Genomic DNA, 21,541 nt, shown 5'->3' on the forward strand with positions numbered 1-21,541 from the left:
CAGTGAGCTGCAGCACCTTTTCCTGTATCCCTGTGGCCTGGCATTCTCAGCGAGCCAGGAATTTAGATTATCCAGAAGCTTTGTAAATAGCCTACAAACATATAACCTATCCCAACACAAACATGCAGCTTCACTTGGCCATTCACTGGACATTCCTGCATTAACAGATCCATCTTGTTATTTGAGCTACATCCACAAAGAATATGTGGCATCAAAAAGTAGTCCTTATTTTAACAAAACACACATATTAAAAAATTCTAAATAAAAAACTAAACAGCTAATTTCAACTCATAGCAAGCTTTGACTTTGAAATACAGGTGTTTTTTTTGGCTGAGATCTTCAAAGGTGACTGAAGTGACCTATGCCAAAGTTAGGGCCAGGGCATTGGTAAGGAAAATTTACATGTATGCCTTCTGCTCCACACAACATGCACTCACACGTGTGGACACCACCCTCTATGTACCCACCATGTAAAGAACAGCAAATCTCAACTGTATCACAACAGTATCTGTATCTAACTTCTCTTATCAACCCCCTGGCTGAAAATGTTTTTAACAGCTATTCAATTGGATTGCTGCTAATGAACACAGATTTTCAATTATAAAGCAAGCAAACAAGCAGGGAGGGGAAAATAAGATAATAGATTAAATCATCTCGCGATTTACATAGAGGTAAATCAGAAGTCACTCCATTAGAAGATGAGGGATTATAAAAACGTATGAAATGACTCGACCCCACTATTTAAACTCGCTGTTTTACCCATTTCACACAACTTCCATGATCTCATTAGTGCACTATTCCTCTCTTAGCAGCAGTACCATCCATTCTTACTTGCTGGAAGACACTTAACATTACAACAGACTTCACAGCATATAAGCCAATCACATCACACTACACAAACACAGAATTCACAGGAGTAGAACATTTACAAAGTTCTTTCTTGATGTTAAACTTCCTGAAAAGCATGTTCACAGCAAAGCTTCTCTACTGCTAGTCTGAATCTGTGCACAGCTGTGGCACATGCAAGTCCCGCCTTGCCACAGACAACGTCCTTCTGAATGTACAGATAATCCACTACATGGTAAGAAGAGATTTGACCTTAAAACACTGACATCTAAAGACAAGAGGTGGGAATCTACCTTTTTATGGGGCTACCCATAAAAACTGGGCAGAGTTGAACCTCCTGTCCATAGGGACTCAGTAGGTTAAGTTGCGGGTTGGACTTGATGATCTTGAAGGTCTTTTCCAACCTAGATGATTCCATGATTCTACGATTCTACTCCCCTTCCCAACACCATGCAGCTACAGGTGCACCTCCAACTCAGGTACAGTCATGGGAGAATTATGGGTGGTGATGCACCATGGCCTGTAGCAATTTCACGATTAAATCCAGACCTCTGTTTTCACTTATTAAATAGAGGAAATTAAGGAAAAGAAAAAAAGGTAGATTTCAACTCTTCTAACAAATGAATTGCAACATAAGCTAAGCACACCTGATGATATGACAGCTGCACACATTTTCAGGCAGCCAGACAAAATGCTCTCTCTCATCTCAGGGGCTGCAATACCAAAGCAAACTCTTCTCCTCTAATGCTCTGTAGCAGAAGTAGCTTTGTAGCTCTTGGTACTACTGGGGCTTTCTCTGCAGAACAAGGGTGCAATGGTCCATGCACCCACAGGAGCAGCTGTTTTGCCCCTGTATTCATTTCAATACAGTCCAGATGGAAAAATTAGTCTATTAAAGTCAGCTGCCAACGACCTTGTCTCAAGAAAACCTGTGAGGAATGCACAGCTGCTGCTCCAGCACACAACCCACCTTACTGGCCCTGCATTTCTGGGAGGTGAATTAAGGAGACGATGGCTTTTTACCCCTGCAGGGAAGTGTTTCAAGAGGGAACTTCAAGCTGCAAATGCTTTTCACTAAGCATGATGTCTGATGAGCCCCTGTAGCATATGTGCATGTATGTGTATATGCACACATACACACTGGAAATCTCCCAGCTGGACCTCAAAGGGGAAGATAAACGTTTGGAACTAATACCAGCTTGGGGTAAATATGATAAATATGAACAGGTTTTATGTCATCTTGATCTATACATTTTGCATGGTCTGGATTTTGTAATCCACGTATCTCATTAACACTAACATGAATTGTGTCAAGGGTGATTTTCACTTTCTTTCACCTATCCGTCCAGAATATTCATCTCTGGCAGCAGCCTGCAAAATCAGAGTGCAGATTTACTCTTCTCCTCAGTACCCTCAGTAACTTGAAATTTGCTTCAAGGACAGCAAAAGGTTCCAGACTGCTCCTTCACTTGGCTGACATCATGTTTTTTTTTTTTTTTTTTTTTTTTTTGTTTTTGTTTTTGTTTGTTTGTTTGTTTGTTTTTATGGAAGTTACTGCTGGTGTATGGTTTTAGCCAAGGGACTGCACAGACAGCAGCACTGTAACAAGGAGAGCACCACAGCCCTGTGGAGGAGCAGACACCAGAGCAGACCTCAGAGCCAAAACCGAATCAGTTAGAGATATGCACCAATACAAGCAGATATATTTCAAGATAATTGACGTGACTCTCCAGTCATCTTCCCTGGAAATAATCAGCTGTCAGAATGAACTTAACTAAAAAGACTAAGGAGTAAACCCTCCACTGATGTGAAATTAAGAAGTCCTCTCATACTGACAAATGCTTCTCCTTCCCGTAATGAAAACTGCGCAATGGATAAAAGTCCTCTGCTGAATGAGCTGCCAGCAAGAAAATCAAGACGAGTTATTTTTCAGCATCGCAGGCACACAAGTGGTTCACTCTAGGAAGGCATGCTTGCCAGCAAGGCAGGCAGCGTTCGGCAGCACACAGACCCTGCTTCCCCCAGTGCTCGGATGTTAGTGGCCTTGTGTGTTTTAGCAGCTTGCCTGATCACAACAGAATGCAACAGCCACACCAGAAGGGCACATACCTTATTTAAGCACACTGAAATAAAAAAGCCTGTGGATTGAATGCTTAGGCTACAAACTAGGTAATGAGATCTTCTGACATATTCCAGATGTATGCATGAATGCTTAGGCATGTATATGGATAATTAGATATAAATACCTATGGGGAAAGAGCAAGAGAGTGATATACTAAAAAAACAGTTGCAGAATTGTCTTGGAAAGTTGTCATAATCATTACCTGCTTGGACTTCAGCATCAGTGAACTGGTCTTAAAAACAATCATTCGCTCATGTTAGTGGCTGCCAAACCTCTATCTAATCCGTTCATTAGCAATATATCAGGCTAGCAAGCTGCCATGGCAGGAAAATAATTAGCTTTGCATTGCAGGGTGGCACATTTCTCTATTGCATTGACATAACAAATAACTCCATAAACTGCTATCATTTCTTTGCTTCTGAGGCCTCTTTTTTTTTAATTAACCCTTCAGTAGATTGCTTTCAACACATGCGAACTATAACTACAGAGAGCCCTTTGACCAACCACAGCTGTCTTAGCTAGCATGAATAGCTATTATACAAGCAATTTATGGGTGACCTACCTTTAGGTCATTTAAATACAGCTTCACAGAATAGCTGAAAGCAGAACATGCCAAGAGGCATCCTCATTAGCTCTTTCCTCCATCATCTGCATGCACTGAGTAACTTGAAAGCATAATTTTTGATGGTACTATTGTGTCCCAGCAAACATCAAAATGATTGTGCAGTGGTTGTGTGGGAAAAGGATTGCTGCTGTTTTAGAGATTTCTTAATTAGGTTTGGCTTAACGAGAAGATACGTGTACTTCCAGGATGCATCTGGTCGGGCTAAAGTCAAGGTAGCTTAGCCTTTTTTCTGCAAAGTGCTTTAAAAAGAAGCAGTTCAAAAAGGATATTCTAAGATGTGGATAGTATGAAACAGTAACACTGAATTTCTGCCCATGCAAAGAAGAACTCCTGTAAACAGATTTCTTCCAGACTACAGCATGTCACTCCAAGCAGTTTCACTGTAGCTACATTTACGCTGGTATTTTATTCCCCCTATCAAAGATCCAATCTTTATTTTAATCCTGGGAAAATACGTGTCAGCGCTATCTTGTGCAGTGTGTTACATGGGTTAATTACACGGTGCATTAAAGACCTTTTTATGCATCATGACTTTTGATTTTCTTGCTTTTCCCTTGATTTTGCCTTATGAGTACAGGGACGATGTTTATTGGCACTATCCCTTTCCCCCAGTAAAACACTTTACCCTGTGATTTCTGATTCAAGTGCTATGAACACTAGAGCCCTAATCTGTTCTCTCAGGAGAATATTCAGCAGTGTTCAGAGCTTTCTTGCTGCTCTTCTCTGTACTTCTGCAACCTCTCTTTGCTGAGTGCTCAGCAAACACACAACATTATACAAACCAGGTGGGAGGAACCAGTCTTTATATAATAGCACACTTCTAATAAATGCAAGCCTTTCTTAATGAAGCCTGACAGATGTTTACAGACAGCATTTCACATTGATATTTAACTAAAACCCCTTGGCAGAAATCTTAACAAGAGGTCATCAAAATATCCAAGCAATTTCTTTCACTACCTGACATATGGATATGGTGAATTACATTTACCATTTTGCTTGTCTTGCTGCTTGGCTTCGTAAGATATCTCTAACAGCCATGAATCTCTTTATGTTCTATCTTTAATTGAACTCAGTAAACTGCGTATCTTCCCCCAAATTGCCCCGCTTAACCGGTGATTTCCATTTTGAACTCAAAATATTCCAGAGGGCTTTAGACCAAGGGTTTAGGATCATATTATCAAAAAGGAATGGGAACTATTTTGGAGCATAGGAAATAACACCTTTACTTTTTCTGGGAAAAGCAATTAACACTACACTCATGTGGAACTACCTTTGAGAAAAGACTTGACACATTGTGAATAAGTATTTCAAACACAAGAGGCCCCAAGCCAATTGCTTGGATATAGATGTTCTTTACTCAATGCTATTCACTCAACAGTATTTTGGGTCCCGCTACAATGCATTGCTTGTTCTTTTTTTCCCTGCCACTGCTCCATCTGATCAATTCTGTTGGAAAATGAAAGAAATAAATCACATGTTGGGTGAGCATGAAGTGAAAAGCTGCTTCCCCTGTGCTGCATTTGCTAAACTGAGTGTGACTTATGGATGGGCTGCTTCCAAGTGCTTCAAAGGAAGGTGATCAGTAGCCAGTGTGCCACAGCAGTGTGTCCCAACACTGCAAGAAACAAGAGGAGAAAAATACTCATCATCCACAAGACTATTAGGTATGCTGGTTTTATGCATGGAATTTTGAACAGGCTGAAACTACTCTCATCCAAGGGCTCCAGCACTGAAGAAAAGAGAGCTAAAGACTCAGCAGGAGAAAAGGGCATTTAGAAGAAAGTGGTGGTTTTCATTAGGAAGTCACTCCTCTATTGAAAATTTATCTAGCACCAGTGTAGGCAGCAAGAAAACACTATAAGGTTTTTCTAAATAAAACCAGCAATCAAAGTTTTTGGTTGTCTATCATCTTTGGAATGACAATCATTATGATAACTGTGCTGGTGAAGGTAAGGAATTATTTTAGCACTGTTATTTTCTACTTGTTTTTTGAATCACATCTGTACACCTGAACATGCTCAAGGAAACAAAACTGCATAGATAATTACCCTCATGGAAAGCAACCCAAAGGTTCATGAAGTGAAAGCTGCTTCCAACTTAAAGTTTTAAAAATTTTTAATTTTTAAAAGTTCGCATTGTAAAATGCAAATTTTAAAAATGTGCATTAAAGCACTCGAGTTTCCAGATGATAAAGAATTTTGACCTGCTGGGCAATGGTAATCATCAGGGACTTTACTCAGCACTCTCACAGCACACAACATAGCAGAGTTCCCCAGTGCAGTGGTTTGAAACAGTAAGGCACTATTTACAGCAACAAGCCAAAAATTAACAAGCACTGCAACCTTATAAACGTTAATAAAAATAACAGTCTTTTGCCTTCTTCCCTAAGAGCCTGTCACTCCTATTCCTCCAGGGACTATTTCCAAACATATGAAGAGGCATACAAGTCATCCCCTAGTTAAAATAACATCGGGAACAAATTTTCCTGTTCTGCATCACATCTGTGCTTCATTTAAAGTGTACAGTTTAAACAGGTATGGAAAAAAAAAAAAAACTTCTGAAATTGCTGTCATGCCCATTTAAGATAGAAGACATCCCAAGGGAAGAGGAGTTATGACGAGTTAAGGCAGCACTTGCATTACTAGTGCTGCATTGTGTGGAAAGGCCAGCTTGGTTAAACAGCACAAATAATGGAATAAGAAGTGAAGTTTGGAAAATTTGGTTTAACAAAATCAGCCAATTCTCTGCTTCCATTCACCAGTAAGTCACCTGGATCTATTCACATCTTCCTTGACCATTACACTTCAACTTCCTTTCAACTGTGAAAAATAAGCACGGAAAATTGCACTGCATTTAGAAGTAAAGGGAGATTTTGAGCATATCATTGTATTGGGTTTATGTAGCAAGGTTTTGGTAGCAGGGGTCTGCAGGGTGGCCTCTGTGAGCAGAGCCCAGCAGCTGCCCCATGTCAGATCTCAGCTGGCTCCAAACGGGACTGGCTACTGGCCAGAGCCAAGACAGGGAGTGACAGTGGTTGGGCCTCTGGGACAGCAGATTTAGGAAAGGGGAAAAACTGAACTGATGTCAATGCAGCAGGACGGCAGGAGGTGCTCCTGGCACACAGCAGCGTTTCCCCTGCAGCCTGTGGAGAGGCCCCGGGTGAAGCAGGCTGTTCCCCTGCAGCCCATGGGTCCCCCACGGAGCAGATCTCCACGCTGCAGCCCCCCCGTGGGTGGAGGAGCCCCCGGTGGAGCAGGTGGATGTGGCCTGGAGGAGGCTGCGGCCCACGGAGAGCCCCCGCAGGAGCAGGCCCCGGGCCGCAGCTGCAGCCCGTGGAGAGGAGCCCCCGCAGGAGCAGGGGGGCTGGGGGGAGCTGCTGCCCAGCCGTGGGGGACCCGTGCTGGAGCAGTTTGCTCCTGGGGGATGGATGGATGGATGGATGGAGCCCGTGGGACGGAGCCGTGTGGGAGCAGTGCTTGAGGAGCTGCTGCCTGTGGGCAGCCCCTGCAGGATCAGCTGGGGAAGGACGGCATCCCGTGGGAGGGACCCCACGGGGAGCAGGGGCAGGGAGGGAGCGAGAAGGAGATGAAGCTCCATAGACTAACCACAGCCCCCATTCCCCATTCCCTTGTGTCATTTGGGGAAAGTAGCTAGAAGAGGGTGAATGGGTGGGGAAGGTGTTACTAGTTTTGCTCCTAGTTCTCACTGCTGTAGTCTGCTAGTGATAGGTAATACATTATATTAATCTCCCTACACTGAGTCTATTTTTCCTGTGACAATAATTGTTGAGCGATCTCTCTGTCCTTATCTCAACCCTAGAGCTCTTTCCATCATATTTTTTCCCCATCTTCCTCTGGGGGGGGCAGGATAGGGGGAAAAGGGGGGGTGATGGGGACTGTGAGAGCAGCTATGCTAGCATACCACCACACCTCACTGTAAGACTCCACTTCCTCTCAATGCCATGCAAATTCTTGGATGCCTGATTTAACTTAACAAAATAGAAATGTACGAAACCAAGTGAAAATAAAGCCAACACACGAAGTGTACATCTTTCTTCATTGCTCCTTTTAAGCACACCACAAAATACTAATCAGCCATGTACTCCTATTACCGTGTTGCTGTAGCACCCAGCTAGTAAATAGCTTCTATTTACAAATGGGATTATTTGCAGAGAATACAATTGAGAGCTCACGTGGACAGATGCTGTGGCTCAGCTAATACCAGGCAATATATTAACCTATGGTAACACAATCTTGAACAAGACAGAGTTTTAGAATCTAAGAGATCATAATTTAATCAAATACTACGGTATTCCGCTGATAGAGAATTTTATTCCAAGGATAACGCAGAGGAACACACAAATATTTCAAATATGCCCTCCAAATCTTTGCCACAATTTCAGTTAATGACATATACAAAATCAAAATAGACATCCAAGACAAAAACATAGGAGCAACCTTAACACTAGGGTTTCTTCTCTAATGAACCAGCGTAAAGAATGAGTACAGGAAAACTCCACCTCCCTTAGTATTCATTTTCAGAACTTTCTTCAAACACTGAAGAAACAACACTGGATGCAGTATGTGGAAACTGAAGGTGACACAATATGACTTCAGGATATCTTGAATTTACACATATATAGACAGACAGATAAGATATATAAAAAAAATAAACTCCAATACAAACTCAGGGGATACCCATTTCACCGGAAAATAAGCAAATCCCCAAACATGCCTCTGTGTAAAACAGAAACTGTCAGGCAGGACAAATCAAGCAACAGCACATTGTTCACTGCAGTACCCTGGTGGATATTAGCATGAAGTCACTTTCCTATCTGAACCAGAACCTGCGACCAGGACCAAAAAGGATGGCAGGTGTGTGAAACCGCTGTGGTAAGCAACAATGTAAGGTACATAAGGTAAATTAGAAAATTAGAACTTTTTTTTTTTTTTAAACACATGGAAGGTGTCAGAAAATTTATTCTTCTGCTACATATCCCCAAGAATTTAGGTGCTTTTATATATATATACATATATATATATTATTATTTTTTTATATTGGCTTCCATCTTTCTGCTTCTGGAGCTGAAGCTAAATACCTTTGAAGAGGAAAGGAGCCATGACACACTGAAGCAGTGTCCTGACTATATTGCGAGGAGCAGGAAGCTTATTTCCCATGCTCACCTGGGGCCATCTCTGCCAGTCAACTGTTTGGGGCATGTTCTCTTCGTCTTTTGCTTCAACCCACAGCAAAGCAACAGCCCTGTCAACCAGCTGCCATGAGTGACTGATAGGGCAGAGTTTAGGTGTGACACAAGAGCTAAGCCTGCAGTATCAGGAGAGAGGAGAAAAACTGGCTGCTGAAGAAAAGCTGCTCAGTCTCTCTGCAGCAGCCTGTAATGAGAAAATATTACAGAGTGAGTTCTGGAATGCCTATAGGATACACTGCCTTTATATTCTAATAGGCTCTTCTGAATCCTTCTACCTAATATAAAAGTACTACTTTAAACACTAGTATAACTTCTGATTGCCCTCACATGCCTGAGCAAAACAACAGCATGCCATGTACTCGGGGACAGGTACTGCCGCCTTTCAACAACAGAACTCCTTGCTGAAAGCATTTTGGCTTCTTAGTGGAAAAAAAAAAAAGTATATACGCTGTACATATATGCAATAAATATATATACAGTATGTAGAGAGATTTGTTCTTGTAATAGATTTAGGCTCAGTATAAACGGGTAGTTTTGCCATGTCTTCAGGCAGCTCCTTCTCATCCTCTGATAGCTGTTTATCATAAGATAAACCAAATAACTTGGAAGTCAGCAAAACACACGAAAGAAATGCCCTTAGAGGAAACAACAGCACCTGCAACTACTTAGCCAGCTCAACATGAAAACAAGTCAACACTATATCTCATATGCATGCACATTCCTGCACATATATGTGAGTTGGAAACAACAAGAACTTTGTGATTTTGGGATACATATTTGCTTGGCCCACTTTGCAATGGTGAACATTATATCAGATCCGATCCAAGAGGAAAATACGGCCCAAGAATAAAATCCTGTGATTTCTGCACTGAAAGCACATTGCTTGTGTAGCCACCAACTCTTCAGAGTAAATAGAGAAAATGAGAGGCAAGCACAGAGATATAATAGGGTTAAAAGAGTCCCTTAAATTAAGATGATGTAGACTGAACTTCATCTCAACTTTGTTAATAGCAGCAAACAACACCAAAAATTACTTTTAATTGTTAGTTTACTGACTTCACCTACCAGATTTGGAAGCCACTCTAAATGCCCAAGGCAGCCATAAAGGAGCAAGTCTGATATTTCTTTGTTTTCAATATATAGCTGCCAAAATACCTGCTACAGTTTTTCACCTAACTGCATATTCTCTAGGCAATTTTAATCACATACAGCTGTTCATGCAACTTTAATGGTGTTTTTCCCCCTTAAACATTAAGATTTCCTGCTTAACAGTCCTGTATTATAAATCATTTTATGAAATACAGCCAATTAAAGCAGAAACTTTGTATGGAAGTTTTTGCTAAGTGACTGATACACACAGAAACATGGAACAAATACAGGCATCTCCACACACAGGCATCTGAATGCCTGAACTGAACACATGAGAAGGGAACACACCATGTTGGTGCATAGACCATGGGTGGGACAGGGATCAGGGTTAAAGGGGTTAAAGGATTTCTTGTTCACCATGTTATTTTTAATGAAAATTCCTTTTTTATAAATGACATACTATTACAATCTTAGCAACTGGACAACCCATTTAGGATTCCCATGTTTTACATATAGAAGACCACCAGAACCACCCGATTTGATCCCTTGCTTAATGCAGACTGAAGAACCACCCTCAGACTTTGAAACTTCTGCATCGTCTCTGCTTTATATAAATTAACTGCCAAGGCATGACTGAAGAAGATAAATAGAGAGAAGAGAGGAGAATCAAAGGTACTGCTTATTTAAATTTCACAGCAGTTAAATTCCTGATGTTTGCAATAGTCCTGTCTCGACCTCTACTGGGACAGCATTATGATACTTTCTCCATTCCCGAGACCAAGCTATACACGCTTGAGGGAATATCATATTTTATTTAAACACACTGCAGAAGGACATTAAATTTTACAGGTCAGATTCTCCATGGTGCTTGACTAAGGCTGGGGCTGCAGGAAAAGCAAACACCCTGCTCACTTGAGAGCTGCAACGTGAAACTTCCTTGGATCTGCCCTTGGCCGTGTTATGGAGGGACAGGTCCCTCTGCCCACATAGACAATGCTAGACATGCACCTTACTATCAGAAGCAATTTCAGCCATGTAATACATGTATTTCAATTGTAAGTACGTCAGGACAGGAGGTCCTGACGGAATCCACCTAAGGCACCTGAGATGACTCCACCTGGAGTAACATCTCCCCCACCACATGGTCACTGAAAACAGGCAGGACACCCATCGCGGATGACACAGACCTGACAATAACCATGACCTGTGGTCATATTTTAGACTGACCATCTCTGAGCCTTTGCCAACAGGAGACCTGTAGCTCTGCCTGTTGCAGATGCAGAAACACCACCAATGCCCAAACAAGTAAGTGCTGAGGAGCCACCAGAACCAACTTCACTTTATCTGGGGCAATCTTTCAGCCGTATAGAGAAACAAAAACCTGTTGGAGACCTTGGAACAATCTGGTTGTGTTTTTCGGTCTAGCAACTGTTCCTCCCCTCCAGGCTCCGTCTGGGCTCTTGGCTTAACCCAGCCTTCCTACACACACACATACACACAGCTTCTGTGCCTGCTTCATGGTGGCAGGCTGCAAGCACGGCTGCATCCAGCTGTGCGCGCCTACCGGGGCTCCGACACTGAAAACAGAAGTGGAACGGACAACCAAGGTAATTCAATTTAGGAAAATAATTCACTTTCAGTACTAACCACCCCCCTTGCCACCCAAACGAATCACTGGCAACAAATGCCCTGTCTTTTTCTAATGGAGAGAGAGCACTATGCTTATTATCTTTATTCTTCAGTCCTTACGGACTGTAGAAATGTTTGTGCAAGACTCTGAACACACCGGTATCACTGTAAATAGGATGTGCCTCCACAGGAGTAGCTAACTACACTGCCAGTACTGTAAAGCAAGAAGGAGATCGGAATGGGGCACTTGTTACGCCATGCAGCTCTCTAAAGTCAGATTCAAGTTTATGGAGGATTTTTCTAGTTGTTGCTGCTGTTGGTTACCTGAAGCATGAAGCTCAATCCCCACACAAAGAAATCCTCTCTTCCATTCTCTGTCCCCACACTGCTTCTTTGCAGGGCACGTAGATGAAATAACCATAAAACGGTTCACTTGTAGTGACTAGTGACATAAAAAGCATGAAAATTCCCCCTACCCAAAGATTTTCTCAGTGAAGTGCACCTTTTATCCCTTCTGTAAGCTACTTTTCTGAACAAATACTTCTTCAAAGTACTACCTGTCCCTGTTCACAAAGAAAACAACTTCAGCTATGAAAGTATCTAGGCTCCCTCTTGACAGACAGGATGTGATACAGAAGGTTATTAAATCCTACACCTAAGACTGTTCCTCACTTTGCTAGTTTTCCATTCACTTCTAATGCTGAAAATAAGTGAGTACCTATGCACATGCACTGTTGCACCACAGCCTATCCATCCCTCCTTTGAAGGGTTAACAGCACCTTTGTGGAATCAGGTTAGAGAAGTCAACTACACCCCTTCCTTCCCACAAGGGATAATGCACAGTGTCTCACATCTGCCAAGTGACTGAATTCACTCATTTCTAATAATGACCAGCCCCATGAGATTTCCTCTACAATTCTTAATTGGGCATTTGTATGTGGTCCTGCTAGGGACGGAGGCACTTTCCTAGCTCTGACTCTGTTGGTTCACCACCACCAATCCACAGGCCAGGCAAGCTGAGAGAGCATTGCATGTAATGAAGTGCCAGGAATGGGAGGGAAATCTGAGAACAAAATCTGCATTTTTACTGCACAGCTTTGAGTAAACACACAGAACCCAAACTTCACCTCCTACCTCTTCTTGCTCCATCAAGGGCAGGATGCTGAGTGTGAAAGCAGCCATCTATCTCCCTTGCATGCTTTCCACAGCCTTCCTGTAAAGCAGGCTCCACCTTTCCCACCACGCAGGTTATGTGGCTGAGCAAACTGTGCATCTCCTACGCTCTTTTGGGTTACTGACACGATGTCGCTGAGGTCATCTCTGCTGCAATCAACCCTGAAGCACAATGCTGGGATTTTTTCCCCTGACTCACATTCGCAGTGCATTTGTTCCAGTAGGCTTGAAAACGACAGGATGAGGCAGGCTAGGTTTTCCTGCTCAATAGGCTTTTGCTCCAATCTAATTAAGACATTTAGCAATTCACTGAAGTCCCTTGCAAACTGCACAGATCCTTTAAAATAAGCTCTGAAAGCAAACAACCTGGTATTTTTTAAAACAACTCCCTACATGGAAAGGATTTCTCAGGAATTGCTTTACAATACTATACCAAAGCTGCTGAACCAGAAAAGCCAAGCTTCTTTTGAACTATCTTGTTTTTGTTGTTATTGTTAATGGCTTTTCTTTTTTCCTTTTTCTTTTTTTTTTTTTTTTTTTCCTTGTCTAAAAGCTAACAAGGAAAACCACTCTTGGTTCTCTGACATACACAGAAGTGACAGGACAGCTCAGTGGAAACAGTCAGCTCTGGTCACCTTGGTTTAAAACTGGGTCAGTGATACCAGCTTGTGGGTATACTGAAGGAATATGCAATTAATGGGGGAGACTCAGATGCTGAGGACCAGAACACCCTTTTCTTTTAGGCAGGGCTCAGGTTATTCAGCTTTTGTGCTCTGAGAGCAGGCAGCCATGTTGTAACTAAGGCATGCTTATGCATAGTTTTTGAAACAGGCCCCCTTTCTGGGAAATGCATCAGGGAATCTATGGGAAGAGCCAAGCCAAGCCCCACACTGTCATACAAGCATTGTTCAAAGGCAATTGACTGCAGGAGATGGCCACCACCACAGTGCAGAAGCACGTGCACTGACAGGAAAGCCAGGGGAGCTCCAAACAGCAGCAACACCCCTGGAGACCTTCATTGAGAAAGACTACACAGACCTAACATGGTGTGCATGTAGCTCCCTGCCTGGCATTGAAAACAGACATCCTGCCTGCCAAGAGTGCTCTCCATCCTCCATGCCTCAAAAAATGTCTCTTCACCTCCGAAAGCAGAGTACCCTTAAGCTGCACCACCAGGAACAAATTCCTTCAGGGTTCTAATGACCAATTAAGGGATGGGAGGCAATTACTTCCATACCCATACAAACGAAACTCGTCCAATGCAATTAACTGTCCCTTATCATCTACTGTTGAATTTGTGGAAAGCACATGCTGTACACTCTCTCCTCCCCTAGCCTTCCCACCGTTTTAATCCGTTTATTTTAGCTAATGTAACGGAACCTACCTATTCTAGAGAGATAATGTATGTCTGCAAATTATCTGAATATTTTTAATGTCTTTTTTTTTAAACTTAAAATATAATTTCATTTGAGATTTTGCAGCTTTCATTTCTATTAATAAATTATCATTTCTTCTTTATAAGTGATGAGCTAGTGTGTCATGTAATTTTTTCTTCTAAATAGACCAAGACTTTGATCTAATGCAAGCCCTTGCTGGGAGTAGAGAGACTTTCTGTCTAATTTAGTTACGAAAAATATTCAATTAAACTTGGGAGTTTAATTCATTTAGTTATGAAAATTAAATGAGCTCAATAAGGTGCATTTGATTTGCCTCAGGGAAAAAAAAAAAAGAGAGAGAGAGAGAGAGAGAGAAGAATCTCTGAAAGCGGAACAAATAAGAAGGGAGAACAAAAGTAACTTTTATTGCTCAGATTGAAAGGTGGATAACACGAAGAGCCTGCATGTGTTTTAGTGTGGCTATATAAAACATATCCACAATGCGTTTATGCAGATTTTCTATCCAGAAGTCACATGAATATCTGGCATTAACACTCCGATTGTCTCCTGGGTAACAAAAATCCATGTAGGTCATAACTGAGTCCATCCCAGTCACGAGGAGATCTGCCTCCTCACACGGGGAAGACACCTCCCACATGCAATCCTTCTCCATCTCCCTTTGGGGAAGAAGGAAGCAATGGAAAATTTTTTGCAGAAACAGAACAGAGCCAGTTGGATCTCTCTGAGAGAAACCGCCTCCTAGTTTTCCAGCAGTCACTTACCATTTTTGCAGATGGGACAGCACTGATCAGGCTCATATACCGGATCCACACACTCAGTCTGGGGACAAGCTGACACAGTGCACAGCACTTCTCCATTGGCTTCACAGCGACACTTCTCACACGGAGAAACCTGAAATACAAATCCACTTGTCTTTTAATTCTTTCTCTTGTTCTCTCCCCGATCTCTTTCTCCTTCCCTTTAAAAAACCAAATGCTTTTTATGGCCTGAATAACACAAGGGACAAGGCCGGGCTACTGCAAATTTACAGGACTGCTGCAGAATGAGTCACAGGTTCTGCTCTGAACCTGTGCCCCAAAGGAAATAGTCAAAGGGATCTTGGGAACAAGAACTCTTTATATTTTAATATAAATAAAGCAAAAATTTTCCCATCCATTTTTTAATAAAATTCCAGCACAATAGGTTCATAATTCAGATGAAATTTGTTTAAGTTCCATCAGAAATTCAAAAATATTGTATTAAAAATAAAGGATTTTTTTTTCTAAATGAAATATGAAACTTAATGTAAATTCTTATTGCAATTTTTTCCAGTTTTGAATGTTTTTGGTAGCAGGAAGTTGCATTTTATTGAAAATGCTCATTTTCATAGAGAAGTCAGGAAAACCATCCTGTGAATTCATGTATTTCCCAGAAGTTAACTATTCTTTTTGCAGTATTTGAAACGTTCTGAAAAGAAATTGCAATTCAAAGAAAGGGATGAAGCAGAGAAAAGGGTCATCCCTTTTTTACCTTCTGAAACATTACTGGTTTTTGAACACTTCTACAGAATAGAAGTACCAGGAGATAATTACTTAAATGACCTACTTCAGTGAAATTAATTCCAAACAAATTAGAATCCATATTTAAGAAAAAATACGGACTTTAAAATGTCTGTATTTGCTAGATGTCCTCTTCAGTGTTCCTGAGAAGGTGCTGCACGTGGCATCTGTAACATCCTTGTACCACTCAAGGAGCTGGAGGTGAAGGGAAGCAACGGTGCCAAGGAGGAACAAGTGGTACACTGTAAATCTCATCACAGCACTGCAAAAACCACTCTGCTATCCATGCTCAGAGTGCAGGATGACAGTGCGGCTGCATGTTATTACTATGATCCTCTAAATCCATAATCCATAATCTGTGCACATTCTAGGTTTACTTAAGGTCAACAATTTGACGGGGCTGATTTCGCTTGGACTCCTTCCCGTTCCAGATTCCAGCTGATGCCAAACAACCATCCTCTGCATTTCTCCAATGCGAGCAGAGTAGCCTCAAGCCTAAAAAAAAAATCCTTTGCTGTGAAAAATCATGCAGACCTCTAGCTTGCAGATCATCTGCTATCTTCTCCCTATTTCTGAAGCAGCCTGTCACATTTTTTTCCTCAAGTCCATTCTCTGCTTGCTCACCACTTTCACATCTTTCTCACTTCCAAAGTTCAAACATGCTGATGCTTGCACAGCATCATCTCCCATCATCTCCAACTAAATGCTCATCCATGCTTTGCCACTTCTCTTCCCACCTGCCAGGGCTGTCATTTGTTTATGCACTCATGCATCTTTTCACACTGGCCCCTCTGCGTAGCATGCCTAAATAGGGTCTGTTGCTGTGTTGCTTTCCGCTTTTATTGTTATTATTTACTTCAGACTTCCTTCACTAGCTAGTTGCTTCCAGATTTCTCTTTGCTTTGCACTCTGCCCAGGACAAAAACACATCATGCCTTTGTAAAGTGCTACAAGCAGCCTAGTACTACAGATTTTTATTGCAGGCTTAGGAACAAGAACTTTGTCTTGTAATTGCTCATGAACTGCCATGTTCACTTGCAGAGCTGGAGTATCAGCAGATGAGGAGATTTCTGACCCAGTGTTCAGTGTCAGCTATCTCAGGCAATCACTTAAATTCCATGTGAAATCTTGAATGTAAGCAAACCTGAGCCCCTCATTATTTTCCAGTCACTGGTAAGACTCCTTCCCTCTGGAGTTACATGTAGAAAAAGATACTAAATTATAAAAACACACTGGTTTGTTTGTTTAATTAGGAATCCTTCTTGATCAATGCTACTAGAACTCAATTTCACAGATAAGGCTCAACAAGGCAAATCTATAGCTTTCAATTGGTTTCAGAATCTCATGGCATCACTTGAAAAATGTGCACATTTGTAACAAATCGCAGTTCAGTGAGGCCTGGAACTACAACAGATATTCCCTCTCCCACAACTTCACTTTGTAGCTATGCTGTTCAGTATTGAAAATGATATAAAAAAATAGAACCTCTACTAACAATCAGGAACAATAACAGCAGAAAGATGCCACTCCTAAAGTACCTCATCTGTAATATTTAATATTGTAATTAAGTAGGTTGTTTACTAAAATTCCAAATTGACATAAGCTTAAAATTTCTACAGCAACAAGCCATTAAACAAAGCATTGAAAATGCTATAAAATGAGAAAAAAATGATCGAAGTTTTGTCTAACAATGGTAATTTGGAACGATGGCCTTCCTTCCTACACAGCAAGTATGGTTGAAGACTACATCTTTCATGAACCGAGTACTCCACCCATGTGATACCACAGTCATGAATACCCTTCCTGTGTGACAGATGAAGATCTGCCCCAGGGTAATGAAGATAGAATCACAGGATCATCAAATGGTTTAGGTTGGAAGGGACCTTAAAGATCACCCAGTTCCAGCCCCCTGCCATGGGCAGGGACACCTCCCACCAGACCAGGTTGCCCGAAGCCCCATCCAGCCTGGCCTTGAACACCTCCAGATATGGGGCATCCACAGCTTCCCTGGGCAGCCTGTGCCAGTACCTCACTGCCCTCATCATGAAGAATTTCTTCCTTATATCTGATCTAAATCTCCCCTCTTTTAGTTTATAACCCTTGTCCTGTCACTACAGGTCCTGGCAAAGAGAGCCTCCCTCTTTACATAGCACACCTTTAATAAGCACTGTCATCTGTCAGGCACTATTTTGTCCAGCTTTTCTCTTACTGGACAAGACAAACACTCTCCTCTGACTTCTCTGTCACAGGCAGTTAAGCGTGCTGTATAAACAGCAGTTTGTGACTCTCTCTACTCCTTGGCCGAAAGGTGCCATCCCCCACTCACCTAGGAACGTACTGAAAACCAGAGATTTGCCTGGTGTGGTTACTTCACACAAGAGCCCATTGGAGAAGCACAGCAAAACCTCCAGCCATGCTGTTATCCTGAACCAGTTACACGCCACAACCAAACACCAGATTCTGATGCTCATGAATCCCATTTTGTCTGACACTGCTCTCTTTTCCCCCCACTGCTACTATGCCACTTTTCATACCTTACGGAGCTCCTGTGCGGTTTCCTGAAGTCAGCAGGACCACACATCTAAGTGCAGCCCTCCAGGATGAGTAATGGCAGCAGGGTTGAGGAGGTTCTGCATATGTTTGTTTTCATGTAGCTCTTTTAAGGCATGTAAGCAAACTACAGTAGCTGCTAAAACGGTATTAGTGTCAACCTTTATCTGTTCATCCTCAGAATACATGGTAGAGCACTGCTTTTTATATATCATCATGATGTAGTGGGAGCTGGAGGAAAAACACCATTTCTTTCCTCATCTTAATGGCAGCTTAATACTTGGAGACGTAATCATCACTAGAGAGAGACAATAAGACAGCGTATGTGTAACAACAGTTAAATAAATCAGAATGAAAAGACACATTTGGTCCTTCGTTTCCTCTCCTCCACTCCTATAACGCAAGAACAATCCCTGCAGCACAGTTTCTAATGACAGCCAATGCAATGAGCATCCCACTCCTTCATTTGGGAAGCTACCAGTTTAGCAGAACTCACATGTAGCACGTTTGACATAACCAGGCTGCGCTGCAAGCAATATGACCTAGCAACCTCTCTCTGAAGTGTGGTCTACAGATGAAGTTATTAACATAAACTACACAACACAAGTAGCTCCGCCTATGCAAAAACCATGCAAAGACAACAAGAAGCACAGAAGTCTTAAGTATTCACCAGACAGCTGTAAAAACCTGTAGAAAATAGAGTACATATGGAAAAAAACAAAAACAAAAACAAAAACAAAAAACAAAACACACACAGAAAAACACCCTTCTTTATTATTGTTTAAAGGGAGGTTTATAAACAGATGTATAACTTGTACTATGAAGTTGCAGATGTAGGGAAAACACAAGCACACAAATGACACAAATGTATAAACAGGTAGATTTCCCACTACTGGGACATGAAGAAAACTTTAGCTTAGTAAGGGCAGTGGGTTTATTCAGCAACTTAGTATAAATTGTCATAATTAAGAAGTGACAAGTAATTTACACTCATTGAAGTAACTTGAGCTTTGTCTACCCTCTTTCCACATGCCAAACAAAAAAAAGCTGAAAAAAGAACCTATAAATTATTTGTAATGTACACTTTCTCCTTGAGCCTTGAAAACATCTAAGCTTAAAAAAAAATCATAATCTCAAACTGATTTACTATTTTGCTGGAATATGTATCAATATTTTCTTACCACTTATACAATTCAGGAGAACATCAACAGGATTAGGCTGACAAGAATAAACATACCAGCCTTGTTTTTACTTCTGTATCCCTTCACAGACATTTCCAAATCCATTTGGGTTTGTTGACTTTCAGATTTCCAAGTTATTCACAAAAAACAAACAAACAAAAAAAAAAAAACCAGCTTTTGGTAGCACAGAAATTCTAAACAAAACACAAAGCAACAAATTTCAAAAATGTATGTCTTTCCCAAATGATAATACACTTCTGAAGATAATCTATGGTCCTTTTAAGACTATTACTTTGTAAGTCAGACTGTATTTTCAAATGTTACTGTAAGACTGAAAAACACCTAGTGGGGTACATGCTCAGCAATCCCTAGCTTCCGTGCAGATTTTTTTCCTAATTGCATTTTACCAGCTAAGGCTTTTGCACCAATTTCACCTGTATGGATCCAGCGATGCTTTTGCCATACTGCATCACTGCACCCACCGGAGAGCAGAGTGGTGCTGATGAAAACAGCTTTATGAGACCTCATCCTTCTGCTACACCTGTGTTCTGGTTTTGTATCGACATCCGTGCCCTTTTTAAAAAGCTGAAAAACATGTGTGCACACACACACAAAGCCTGCGGGAAGAGCTGCCAATCAATAAAGAAATGCATCAAACCTCCCATTCTCTGGCAAACTCAGCTTGTGAGTTAGCACTGGCTCCTGTTGAGGAAATGTTTTGCTACGTAAAGCCATATATGAATTTTACATACGCAAACTCCCAAACTTGCCTGTATGGCAAGTACATGATTGTTTGTGCAAGTAACTGCACTTGAAAGTTAGGAGGTCACCTTTTTCTTGCTTCAGTGGTGTCTGTCACTCTTGGCCACAAACAGAAGATAAACATGCAGAGAGAGAAAAATCAGACTGCTACCCATTTAAAACTCTTTCCCTGACCTTAATCAAGAGGTAACATATTAGCAAGCTCTGTAAGACAGTCAACTTCAAACGTGTAAAATGGCCTTTGAAACTGAGTGCTATTATTTGCATTTGCAATTGCTTCCACTCAGCAGCAATCTGACTGCATAGGTACTTTCCTTAGCCAGACATCTCGGCTGATTACAGTGGCAGAGGTAGACATCTGCACTTACACTTTTGTGCTCATATTGTTAGAACCAATGTCAGAGCCCAATGACCCCACATGCCGAAACAAGCAGGCTGAAAATCCACTGCCAAGCTGTACTGATAACTTTCCTTGAATTTCTGGAGCAGGCTCTCACTCTCCCTCCTTCCCAAAGCTGACTAACAGAAAGAAGTAAGGAAAATGATATTCCATTAAAGGAGGGCATCAATGTAGCTGCTAAAGGCTGAATGGGATTAAAAAGAAAGTTGAAAGCCAGAGCCTGTGCAGAACAACATTTCTGTAAGTGTCACTGTTGGGCATTCTCTTTTTACAGAGGCTGCCAGCCACGTTCAAGTATAACAGGAAACCCTAAGGTTTTATCCTCTCAGCACACACTTAACAAGGTATTTCAGATTACAGCCATTAATATGACAGCACTGTATACAGATAAAGAAGTGCAACTTGTCACAGAAGCGTGAGCAAACAGCGAGGAAAAGACTTTAAAACTTTGATATGGAGACCTACAGAGAGCACGTGCAGAAGCATGACTGCTTTGGCTACCCTCTAGAATTAGCTGTGCTGGAAAGGAAAGGATCCCGAAACCCACCTCTGAAAGCATCACATCACACCAACCATCCCCTGTTAAACCTAACATCTTCCTCTTATACTGGAAAACTGCTGCCCCAGAGCTGAACACAGTCCTTGAGGGCAACACAGCAAAAGGGAGGACACTATGTTCCCTGCCATGCTTTGAAAACCACTTTTGAAAACCACGGCTCTGCATTTCCCTACCGGAAGAGGCCACGGGAAAATGCTGGGATTTACTCTGAGGGGAGTCTTTCTGCTCCTTTATTTATTTATTTCTCAGTAAGTTGAAGCATGTGGAAAGACATTACAAATTGAACTAAGTTTCTAAGAACACATAGGTACCACAGAGAATAGAAGTGGTAACTTATTTACAGCCTTCACAAACGCATTTTCTCTTTCTCCACCTTGCAAGGGGCTCAAGCTGCCAGAGCTCCGAACTGGATTTCACACTCCCCTCAACCTATTCAATTCTAAAATCTCAGGTGTGTTCAC

At 41.7% G+C, this 21,541-nt stretch overlaps 1 protein-coding gene across 3 annotated transcripts in view; it reads right to left on the reverse strand.

Moving 5' to 3' along the window:
• The window catches only part of VWC2 (von Willebrand factor C domain containing 2), a 56,887-nt gene that overhangs the window by 32,552 nt on the left and 2,794 nt on the right, over nt 1-21,541 (reverse strand). For 2 of the 3 annotated variants that reach the window (XM_027451759.3, XM_027451760.3), the window contains exon 3: nt 14,852-14,981. In XM_027451759.3, coding sequence (XP_027307560.1) covers nt 14,852-14,981 — 130 coding nt within the window. Of the gene's footprint in view, nt 1-14,469; nt 14,747-14,851; nt 14,982-21,541 lie in introns of those variants that run through there. The other variant, XM_027451761.3, reaches the window with a different exon arrangement.

The sequence above is a fragment of the Anas platyrhynchos genome, chromosome 2, assembly GCF_047663525.1.
Source record: "Anas platyrhynchos isolate ZD024472 breed Pekin duck chromosome 2, IASCAAS_PekinDuck_T2T, whole genome shotgun sequence".
NCBI lineage: Eukaryota > Metazoa > Chordata > Aves > Anseriformes > Anatidae > Anas > Anas platyrhynchos.